A 12,584-nucleotide genomic window follows, 5' to 3' on the forward strand; every position below is an offset into this window, starting at 1 on the left:
GTAAGGGATTTTACAGAATCGGAATCAGCCCCAGAATGTGAAGAGAAGCCCCTTGTTCTCCTATATCCTACAGAAATGTATTGGTCATGGGTTAAAGGGGCCCCATTGAACTATTAAGGGACCCTCAGACGTAGGGGGAACCTGCCATAGAGAAGATGCAGCTGTTTGCATTACACCCATGCCCCCCCGCCCACCAGTGGCAGTCTTTAAACTGAGTTTTGCACATCCATCTCTGCCTATCTACTCCTCAAAGTGTACCTTTATTCTCTAACGGAGTGTTTCCTGGCATATTGGAAAACAGCAAAATGCTCCTAAGGTGTGTCGTTTTCGATATTTCTTGCTCTCGGAATAGAGCCTTTACCTTCGGTATCCTTGGAAGTAGCAGCATCATCCACTACAGCTCTGTTGCTTTATACTGCCCAATTTTTATTTTTTCCATATTTTTTATATTTCCCTTTGGCTCCAGTCCCATAACCAAAGTTTGTACCCTCTTATCACTTTGTAATCTGCAGCATGTCTGTTTTTTGTGCAACACCTCAATAGAGACCCTTCGCATTGGCAAAGCTAAAAGGTCTTGCATTGGCTGCTACCATTTTGGATTTGTTAATGTTTATTTTATTTTTCTTTGGCTTTGCAAAACGTTCTTGTTGGGGCAGCTGCTGTGCTCTCGTCAATCTAAAAAATGTCTAAAAGCAGTCTTGAAAAAACACATCGCAGTAGTAGTCCATGGCACTGAAGTGAACTACTATGTGTGTTGATTTGCTCCTTGAGAAAGGGCAAAATGCTGTCACTCACAGTGAAGATAGTCAATGGCTGACGTGGGCTGGCCCATTTCCCATTGCTGTAGGCTGTAATGGGTGACAGGAAAATATGAATGCCACAGTAACAGACCAATGAATTAGCAGGGCAGGCTGAAAGGCTCTTTAAGCAAGTATATAATGCATATTATTTTAGTAAAATCAAAGGTCTTGGCTAGACTCAATCCTAAAAATCAGATATGGACATGTTACACCAGTTTAGCCATGCTGCGGGAATGGACCTATGAAACTGTTAGTGAGAAGTTCCTATTTTTCCTTTCTCATTCGTGTTTGCTCATGAGTAGGTAACTCTTTACTTCTTTTGATTAGCTTAAAGGGGCCCTCCGGTGAAGGATGTCACAATAGATTTCAAAACTTGGGCTGACATGAAACAATTCTAGAATGCCATTGTTAGTGATTGTTAGCAAGGCAGGACTGGGCAAACAGAACTGTTTTTAGCTCTACCCATATTGCCCCCTTTAAGGGTCGTAGCAAGGACTGAATTAAGGGGTAAGGCCATCTACCTGAGTGATATTGTTACTGCCTCTTTTGCATACATAAGAGGAGAGGTATGAGAGCAAGGAGGGAGTGAAGATCCACATTTGTGCCAGTTATGCCTACATCCTTCAACAGCTGCTGCAGGTTGAGTCATTGCCATTACTTCCATTTTGCCATCATCTACCCCTGTAGCTTTCATAACGCTTCTCGGAATCCTTAATACTTGACTTTGCTGCATCTCATCTGACTGACTTTCTCATCACTGACCTTGTTTCCCTCCCTACCACCTTGATGTGCAGCCTTAGTTTCAGACAAAGTGGTACTGCAGGCCATAGCAAACAGCAACTTCTGTGTGCTACATCAGGTTTATGTTTAGACCAGAACATGATATGATCTAAAATATTCAAGTGAAATGTAAAGATCTAGTGATTTTGCTTTTTTCCTGCACATATTTTCAATATTAAGAAGCAAGGATTATAAGGCTGAAGAATCAGAAGGTCAAAAAGGTCAGCAATTAATTGCCCTTTTTCATGCATTATTCAAATTTTGCAGGCATAATCTGAAAAGCAAAGAAATTTAAAGTCTGAAAGTTTCTTTTCAGGTGTTCATGGATTGGAAGAATCTTAGAGCATGCATATTTGGCCCTATCACCCTGCATATCTTTAAAGTTTTCTCCAGCAGGTGGCACTTATCATCTGCATGCCATATTTCCTTGTGTTGAGTATTACTGGCATATTAATTTATCATTGCGTTGGTCCACCTGTGACTCTTGTAGCTTCCTTACATATAGTAACAGTGATGGGTGTTGACTACAGACATCATATGTATAATTTAGGCATCAGAGCTGTCTCTCAGGTTATACCTATGTTGCAGGTGTATCAAAAAGACAATATAGGGTTGCCAAACCTAGTGTGTTTGACATTTTGTAACGTGGTCTACCCACCTGATTTTAAAGCAGGTGTAACTTTGGTTTAATCACGGCAGACACTACTCCGGCTCTGCCGTGATTAAACCCCTCCCACGGCCCAACAGAGTAAGGGTCATCTGAGGTTGACCTGTAATTCACCCCACCTAATTTAGATGGGCGGAATTAGAGGTCAGTTTTCCTTACCATCATGGCCAGAAAGACCCTGGTGGCAAAGGGTAGTGAAAACTACAAAATAGTCCCCTCGCTATGGGGAAGGCCATGGCGAAGGGCACATTGTCTTTTTTATTTTCAAAAGAAAATCCTACTCCGGGATTTTCTTTAAAAAAATAAAAGAGGAAACAGTTTGCTATACGGCTCCATGATGTAATTGCAAAAGCATTAACAGGAACCGCCATGAAGGTGATTCCTGCCAATACTTTGTGAACTGACTGCCGGCTTGGTGGCCATTTCACAATTTGTTGGGGGTAGGTGCGGTCAAGACAAGAGGGTAAATTACTCTGTCAATCTGACGGCCAAACCTCCCCCAGAAAAATTATAAATCGGCCCTTAATTATCATCTGTCAAAAATATTTTATTTTTAATATCTTTACAGGGGTATTGCCTGCCACATTGGAGTTAATCATAGAAATCCTACACCCAATGGGATGATATTTTTGTAAATGATATTTAGAGCATAGTATTGATGGCAGACAATATTTTTGTCACAGATATTCTGACATGTAATCCCCTATATGTGCTTCCCTCACTGGCACCTGTCACAGACGGCAGTGTGAATAATTTACTATAGTTTAGTACCCCTACTTTCTTTATTCATGTCTACAACCTTGCAATGCCTTGGTCTCTGTCTTTGCAGTGGATGGCAGCTGGAGCAGTTGGAGTTCATGGACCCCATGTGACGCGTGTGCTGGAGAGTCTATCCGGCTGAGGGAGTGCAATAGCCCCCCTGCCCGGTTTGGGGGCATACCCTGCCACGGAGAGTCAAAGCAGAGTCGTGCCTGCTATGACAACAGCACTGTGTGTTCAGGTGAGTGACTGCAGAGAGACTGATAGAGTCTTGGGGTTTTACTGAATGGACACAGGAGTTCTGGTGTCTGTGACTGCAGGGAGGGAGTCGGGGTCCCATGTCCCTGCTGAATGTACACATTGCAGAACTGTGTGCTCAGATGAGCTTAGATTGCTGAGAGGAAGGCAGGGTCCTAGGGCTCTACTAATTGTGACAGGGCAGCAAAGTGAGCACTAGTAAGAATATGAAAAGGCACACACAGTCTGTTGATCCTCTTGCACGCCTGAAGAACAGTTTCTGGAAAGAGGCAAACAAAGGTGCTATGCAAACTAGGAACCCCACCAAATATGGGTATACATATATATTTTCTCAATCCAGTTTGGCACACTACACAACATATAACATAGTACTGCATTTACAGAGTTACTAGAAGCGTAGTCAGGTTTGAGAAAGGGGAAGAACACATGGTCCTCGGGCTAGAGTTCACAACCTCAGTGGATCCAGGGCTCATTACCATACTGTGGTGCCCACTTGGGAAATTGAAAAGAAATGGGAGTGAGAAGATGGTGTTAGCCATCTAACAGTTATCAAGAGTATTGATCTTGGACAAGGCTTACAGTTTGCTAGTCTTCTGCAGGAGAGGTGTGACTTCAAAAAGGGTGGTCGGCTGTTCAGAAGAAAAGCAAAACAACTTTACAAATTAGGACCTAGAAAGTCAGTCTTCTACGGATGGCAGAGCATTTAAAGTATCACAAATATTCTTTAAAAATGTCTGCTGGTCATTTTGGTTTTGCTTTAACATTTCACTAATCCCCTTCTTCATTCTCTCTGTCCAAATTTAGACAGATGTTTATGGATATTATAAAGAAAGCCTTTGAGCACACAGTAAATAATAGTCCGCAGATTAATTATATGCCCTTGTGCCTTTTATTAGTAGTCTTTACCCTTCCAATTAAGCCTCTTGTCTTCAGGCTTTCAATCAAGCCTCTAGCCACACGTGTTTTGTTGTGATTTAATTGGGCCTCCGACTTTATCTGATTTGTAGTTTGTGATCTTTCTGACTATATTAGACTGATGTGTCTTCCTTTTGTTAGAAGAAGAGTCCTGGTTCGATCCAATTTCTTAGCCTTCACTAGTGCAGAATTAATTACATTCCTATCCTAACATCTCTTACAAAGCTCTGCTTCAGATCATGGAGTGCCTACAAGAATTTACAGTCCTCGCTACGATTGTGCCTCGCTCTAACCATTTCTCTGAATGGTATTGCAATAATTTGGAATTTAGGGTGTAAAGTGGTTGCATGTAGCAATGTACTAGAAGTGTTCTTTTGAAACATTCTACTTTACATCTTGCTGTCCTTAATATAAAGTTCTATGTTCAAAAGTACTATATATTGACATTTGCACTGTAATGTAAAAGACACATTGCAATCATTAAAATATTCAAAAACGTATTTAACGCAGACTCACCCCCTGTCCAAATCATAAAACAATCATCAATGAATCTTCCCTAATAATAAATGTACTCAATCCAATTTGAACCACTTGGGCCCCATACCTGCGGTACTGCATAAGGGGCGGAACCACTCACCATTAAACAAGAAAACATTATTTTCTAATATCATTCTTGTCATTGTGATCAGCATAATAGTATGGTTCCACAGGGCTGTTTCTCAAAAAGGGCCAAGAGCTCGGATCCCATTACCATGCATAATATTTGTATATAGCGTGATCTTCACCGAGTTCCATGTGACATCACTCAATAAGTTTACAATGTGCTTTGTGTCCCTATTATAAGATAGTAAATGACATACAAATGGTCACAAAAACATCCACATATTCTGAGATTCTTTCAGTTGGTCCTCCATTTCCTGAAATAATAGATCAACCTGGTGGAAAGGTAGAATCCTTATTTATTTTTGGAAGTGTGTATAAACACAGAAATCTGGGTAGGTTTACACGTAAATAACAATATCCATTGTTATTCAGTAGTCCATTATGCCACTGTTTTAGATTAGCATTAATGAGTTTGGTAAAATTCAGGATTGGATTATGATTCAATTTCTGGTAACAAACAGAGTCACCTAACAAGGGGTAACAATGCTTCAAAAATGAAACGGGAGCAAATACAACTTAAAAAGCGATACAAAAAACAAATCTGGGAGGATAACAAAATGCAGCAGGACAAATTTTGGGCGAAACTTTTGTATAACGCTAGAAGATCTAACCCCAAAGCCTTTTGGGATCAAGTGAATTCCCTGGCAAGGACGCCAAAAGTGATTAACATAACATGTGTGACAGAACAAGTCTGGGCAGATCATCTAACTGCTACATTCTCGATGACATCTGAGAGAGCGAGGGCATTGCAGGTATCCCCATATTGTGAGCATGCAAAGGAAAAAACTACATCCAGGCAGTTAAGCCCGCCTACCTACAGAGCACAAGCACAAATAAGAAAGGTTGTTGGGACAAATACAAAGGAGGATACATTGTATAACACAAGCAAAACCCTCAAGGACTCAGGAAACATAAATCATCCATTCACGCACTACTTCCAAGATGAAATTGTAAAGGTTATAGCCAAGAGCAGGTTAAACAGCTCCCAGGCCCGAACGGCATACCACAGGCAATATATAAACAAGACCCCAATTTTGGGCTGCACCACTATCTTGCCTGTTTGATGAGGTGAGCACTTTAAACCGCCTGCCAGATAGCTGGAGAGGCTCAATATTAAATCCATTATTTAGGGAGGGGAGCGAACTGACCCAGCCAACTATTGTCTGATAACTTTAATTGATGCTGAAGTGAAGTATTACTCCTCATTAATACTGGCAGATCTAATAAGCTGGTCTGAAAGTAATACAATTATTCCCATCAATCAGTCTGGCTTCGGACGTGGCACTGGTACCATTACAAATGTACTGGCACTACGTCTAATGGCAGAAAAAAGTTTACGACAATGAAAGAACTTGTTTTTATGTTTCATCGATTTTAAAGCTGCTTTCGATCGAGTCAATAGAGCCATAAGCTAAAGCAGTGGGACCCGCCAGAAAGAATACTAAAACCAATAATGGAATTATACTCGGATACGTGGATGTAAGTGAAAATAGCTGACGGGACAAGGCTCTCGAGAAAAATGTACTCAAAGGAGAGCCTTAAGGAAGGATGCATCTTAGCGCCACACTTATTTAACCTATTCATGGCTGACTTGTAACCAAGGCGTGACGAAATCAACTCCCATCCCCCTCGCTTGGGAACTTTACAGATTAATCATTTATTTTATGGCAACGACATAGTCCTAGCAAGCCACACTAGAATTGGCCTACAAAGAGCGACAGATGAGTTAGGGATCTTCGCCAGGAAGAACTTGCTGGAAATAAACTGTACAAAAACAAAAGCTATGAGTATAAGTTGAGCCATCCATAAACAAACATCATTTAAACTTAGCAACGTGAACCTGGAAACAGTTAATGGCTATAAATATCTAGGGATACATTTGTACAAACGACTAGCCTTTCAAATACAGAATGAGGCAATACAAAAAAGGGAAATGGACTTACATTTGCATTTTGATCAATATCAAAAAAATGTAAAAGGTCCCTCTTTCACCCCACTACTTGCCATTATAAAAGCAAAACTTTGACCTATTCTAGCATACAGAAGTGAAGTCCAGTATGGGAAAGACACCACAACGCTGGATAAACTCCAAATGTGAGCATATAAAAAAGTATTTTCGCTCCCACATAATGCCTCACCGGTGCAGCATCAGTTAGACTTTGGGCTACAACAGCACAGCTGCACAGAAGATATGTCACGATAAAATCCTGCTTCAAAGTCTGGCGCAACCGAGAAAATGAGATCAAAAATGTACTCTGGAATGCGTTACAAGGCAACCCACAGTCTGTCTACTCCAAATATCTTCACTCTTCATTACAGTCCACTAATATGGTAGACCTTTGGCAGCAGAATCTTCCATTTAACACTCATTATCCTGAGCAAGTGGGCCCACGCTTGGATGGTCCTACAATCCTATATGAAATTGCAACCAGCGTCATATTTGTTTCAGCCTTTCTCCAACTATTTAAAGTCTAAGGGGCATATTAGCAAGAGCCATATCTCCGCTTTAGCGGCAACATTTTTATCGCCCTATCAGCAAGTTGTCGCTAACAGCTGTTAGCGACATAAAAAGTTGCGCTAACCAGGGTTATCGCAGGAACTTTTACACCTGCTAAAAACCTGACTTAGCCATTATACTCAATGGGAGGTGGATTCTAAGGCTGATCTCACCCCTGCCTATTAGCAAGGTTCACGTTAGCTATAAAAATTTTATCGCTGTTTTACCTGTGTTTTTAGTGGATTTTGCCGCTTTCGCTGGATCTTTTATCGCATTGGAGAAAAACTTTGGTAATAACGCGCTATCTCCGTGATAAGATCCAGTGTTAGACAGCAATAAAAAAATATGCGCTAAGCGCGATTTGCGATATTTATCGCACGCCCTTGCTAATATGCCCCTAAGTTTATATAAATACACCATCAAACGCAGACCAGCCAAGTTGGAAATACCAGGGCCCAAAGTCATGTAGCTTTTGTGGGTCGCCAATACAGGGTTTTAGTCACTAAGGGCCATATGTAGGTAAATAGTATTTACCGATTCTAAAATACCGAATTTTACCGATTCGGTATTTCAGAATCGGTAAATGGTATGTAGGTATTGATTCAGTAAATTGTACAGAATCTGTAAAATTCGGTAATTACTGATTCGGTATTTACCAATTTGGTAATTCCCATTCATTTTACCGATTCGGTAAATACCGAATCGGTAATAGGGGGAAGACTTACAAGGGTGGCAGGGTGTCACATTGACCCCTTGTTGCACCCCTAAATAGTGCATGGGTGCACCTGTGGCACACATACATGCCCTAAGGGCATGTATGTCTGCCACATGGCACTTTTAGAAAAGCACAAATTTGCTTTTTCAAAGGTTTTCGATATTTACCACCAACTTTTAGTTGGTGGTAAATACCGGATCCTTAACTCAGAAATGCACTCACTTGAGTGCTCCCTACATTAAGGATTTGGTAATTTACCGAATCTGTATTTTAAGGAATCGGTAATTTACCGATTCCTTTAATTACCGATTCGGTAAATAACCGAATCCTTAAATTTGGCCCCTACATCTCAAATGCCCAATACCGGTCGGTAACGGCCGAAATTCGGTAATTTCGGCCGTTACCGACCGGTATTGGGCTACCTACATCTAGCCCTTAGTTTGCATCTGCCCAGCTCTAAGCGAGTATCGTCGGAAATTACTAAAGGGACCATTCAACACAAGAAGCATTCGCTCCTGTAGAACTGCAATATTAAAATGTCTTGATCTGGAAGATCCACAGCTCAACTGTCGTTTGATAACATTTCTAACCAAAACACAAGGATGAATTGAAACAAGGCTAGTGGCCTGGCAGAAAGGTCAGTTCCTTCTGTCCACCAAGCTAGGTCAGTGCAAAGGCAACTTATAAATTATTACTGAACATACAATCAGATAATGTAAAAAGAGCAGCACAATGAAACTTTAGATACTAGGGGCCAGATGTAAGTAATCCCAATTTACCTATTCTTAAATACGGAATTTTACCAATTCAGTATTTAAGAATAGGTAAATGGGATGTAGATACATTTTTGGTAAAAGTTACAGAATCTGTAAGATTCGGTATTTACCGAATCAGTATTTACCGATTCGGTAATTGCCATTCATTCCTATGGGCCTGGAGGCCTATAGGAATGAATGGCAATTACGGAATCGGTAAATACCGATTCAGTAAACAGGGGGAAACATTCAAGGGTGCCAGGGTGTCACTTTGACACCCTGTTGCACCCCTGAATCGTGCTTGTGTGCAGATGTGGCACACATACATGCCCTATGGGCATGTATGTCTGCCACATGGCACAGTTGAAAATGCACAGATTTGCATTTTCAAAGGTATTCGTTATTTACCCCCAACTTATAGTTGGTGGTAAATACCGAATCCTTACAGGTGAAAAGCACTCACTTGAGTGCTTCCTACATTTCAGATTCGGTAATTTACCGAATCGGTATTTAAGAATTCGGTAATTTACAGAATTCTTAAATACCGATTCGGTAAATTACCGAATCTGAAATGTAGCCACCTACATCCCAAATGCCTAATACCAGTCGTTAACGGCCAACATTCGGTAATTTCGGCCGTTACCGCCCGGTATTAGGGTTCCTACATCTGGCCCTATGTTTGTATGTATTAGTTAAATTTTTTTGTATTCTCTTTTACTTGTAACAGGATGAAGTGCAAACTTCTGTGATAAGAAATTGTTTTTCTTTTTTAATAAGCTCAAAAAAAGAATATATTTTTATGGACTTTTTAATGGTGCCATGATTGCGACTTAGTGGTACATTGTTATGGTTTTAATTAAATAAAAATATTCTGATTCTGAGTCACCTAATTGCCCTAAAATGTAATTCTCATAATCCACATGATTCATCGCCATAATAGCTCCACCCTTGTCTGCCTCTCTTATTATTATGTCTTGATTCTCTTTTAATTATCCCAAAGCTGTATGTTCTCTTGAAGTTAAATCATTTATTTGAGGACTTTGAGAGTAAATTCCAATCTTTCTAGACCCATAGTCTAAATCTATACACACTGGCTTATAAAATGATTCCAAACTATTAGCACTTGAACGTTGTGATGTCCACTTAAATTATGGTTTTTAACCCACTGTCCACACTCAAGCAAGTACACAATTCTAAATCCAACAGAGTCTTAGTGAGTGTAATTGGATCTCACACAAATTGAAGTGGAATGAAACAATTGTAAAGATTGTGTTATTTTGGTAATACAACCGCATTTTGAAAGCATCTCTACTATTACATTAAAAGAACTTACCCCCCCCATGGCCTTTAAAGGTAAGTGGATTGCAACTGTTTCTCATTCTGAAAATTGGGTTGAGGTCTACAAAATGTGGGGGAACCACTGTGCTAGGGTCTTCTTGTCAAAAGTAGGTTACTTACTTGCAGGCACTTGGGCTTGTGAAAGACATTCTCACTTTGTTAAATACAAGACTTGTATTGCTTCTCTTAGATTGCGGAGGCGGGCAGGTGAATTATGAGTGCGGGAAGACCTGCCCACGCACATGTGAGGATCTCCAGGGTGACATGGCTTGCCAAGACAGCCTCATGTGCCAGCCATCGTGTGGTTGCCCAGAGGATCAGCTCATGCAGGATGGAATCTGTGTGGAGCAGGTCGAATGTCGCTGTCGATACCAAAACACCTCTCTTGGTAAGTAATACGGCTGACAGGTGATAAAGTTTCAAACAAAGAGGGGAGGCTCTGCTATGCTGAACAAGCCTTTTATTCCTCCTGGTAATTACCGGGTGGGCTGGAGTCTTGGAGGCCATCTTTGAAAGCCCTAGTCCTCTGCTGGTGCTTCTGTCATGTGTCCCAGTTCCCTGAGGTTAACTGCTGTAGGCACGGGTAGGCTTTAGGAGAGAGAAAGAAAGAGAGGGAGGGAGACGGTAGTAACAAATTATCAGAGAGGGAGAAGAGTGAAAGGAGAGAAGGAGATAGAGGGATTGGCTGAACGGATGGAAAAAAAGATTGGGCTGGCTTGTGCATTTTTGCAATGGCTGTTTTTGGTTTTCCAGTTTTGCATTGGAGCAATGTAGAGAAAATTGTATTTTTGCTGTGCTGGGGAGAGTGCTTTTTTTAGGAGACAAAAAGGATGAGATGTAATTAAACCTTTACCAACATGTCCAAAGACAACATTAGTGCAGATTACGTTTTTAATGCAGTCATTATGGACTTCTCTCTTTCAAGCCAAACTGGTTGCCAGAGCAAGTTTATTTTGTGTGAAACACGTGGTCCTGAGAGACTTTTTTAGCCAGCCCTGTGTACCTGAATGTCAATTAGACGCACTCTGTGGACCTGTTTGCCCTCATTGTGGAGGGAATGTTGTTGAAACTTAACTTTTTATTACTATAAAAACTGAGTGATTTGATGCCATTGTTTTAATGTTGTTGATGCATTGGATATTTGATGCTGAAATATTCAATAAATGTAAACAAAGATATAGCGAAACATAATTCCTTTTTCAATACCTGAGATAGGGAACAGTATTTTGTCATGATTTCTAGGAACTGTGGTCCTGTAACAATAATCCTTTAGAAATAATCAGACAAATACAGTAGCCTAAAGCTACTTAATTAATATAGTAACAGTTGGATTTAGTGCAGTAATAATTAATCAGCATACTGGTACTTTAGTTTAGATGGGCCAAATTTAAAAACCTCAAACAATTTAGTTTTGATTTAATCAAACACAAAAAGAAATATAACAGATTTTTTCATTTAAACATTTATACAAATACAAAAAGATGGAGTCACAGCTAACAATAAAACAGATGATAAGTAAAGGATAAAACATTCACAAGACAAGAAGAAAAAACACAAAAAATGTACAATCAACATGAAACATGCATAGAGCCTGATCAAACTCTAAAATTCCCAAATGTATTTTAAGCGCCATCTATAGGTGTCAAAATTGCAGTCTAATCAAGGGAATCCATCTACGAGGCCTTCCTCAGAACAAAATCTGTGCACTCCCATTCATATTCTCCACAAACCCGAGGGAACTGCAGTGCTTCATACTTAGGAAGGGGAGAGCAAACAAATACCTAGTGGGGCTGTAGAATTCAACCTCTCTACATACATTTATAACAGAAAGGTTAACCTATCACTCTTACTTGACCTTGCCCCAACAATACGGTCTTCGATTGTTCACGCTACCTCATCATGGTGACACAATTCAACACAATCTTAGTTTTTTTGGTGACTCTCTCCCACTCTAGTGGTGGCATGCTTCATTATCGGGTTGCATCCTGGTACCTAAAAACCACAATGGACTCAATCATGTTCCAGGGAGCACTTCTAAGATTGTTGTGTACTGGGGTCTAGGATAAAAATACCTCAAAACACCCAGGTATCCCATGTATTAAAGTGTGCTTTAGGTACAGATAAAAATTATACCACAGGTGATAGAGAGGAATTATCGCCTTACACCCTAAACCATGTCAGCATGATTCAGCCCTTATTGATAGATGGACCAAAAGTGTACTCAAGCTTTTATCAGGACTAGAAATGTGTTCTGGGAAGGGAAAATGGGACGGGCTAGTTGCCTCCTAAAATATGTCTCATGCCCTTTCTACAGTATGGTAGACAGGCAAACAATAATAACATGCAAGGTGCTACTCACCCTGAAGTTGAGTCAGTCACTTCAGATTTCTGCGGAAGAGAAAACAAACTATAGGATATGTACTAACCAAAGCATCTT

At 40.4% G+C, this 12,584-nt stretch overlaps 1 protein-coding gene across 1 annotated transcript in view; it reads left to right on the plus strand.

Annotated features, from left to right (window-relative positions):
• The window catches only part of LOC144784018 (SCO-spondin-like), a 1,726,865-nt gene that overhangs the window by 1,063,776 nt on the left and 650,505 nt on the right, over positions 1–12,584 (plus strand). Inside the window, exons 81-82 of the mRNA XM_078662721.1 lie at positions 3,077–3,247; positions 10,338–10,535. Of these exons, the coding sequence (XP_078518847.1) occupies positions 3,077–3,247; positions 10,338–10,535 (369 nt within the window). The remainder of the gene's footprint in view (positions 1–3,076; positions 3,248–10,337; positions 10,536–12,584) is intronic.

This window comes from Lissotriton helveticus, chromosome 10 (assembly GCF_964261635.1).
Source record: "Lissotriton helveticus chromosome 10, aLisHel1.1, whole genome shotgun sequence".
Lineage (NCBI taxonomy): Eukaryota > Metazoa > Chordata > Amphibia > Caudata > Salamandridae > Lissotriton > Lissotriton helveticus.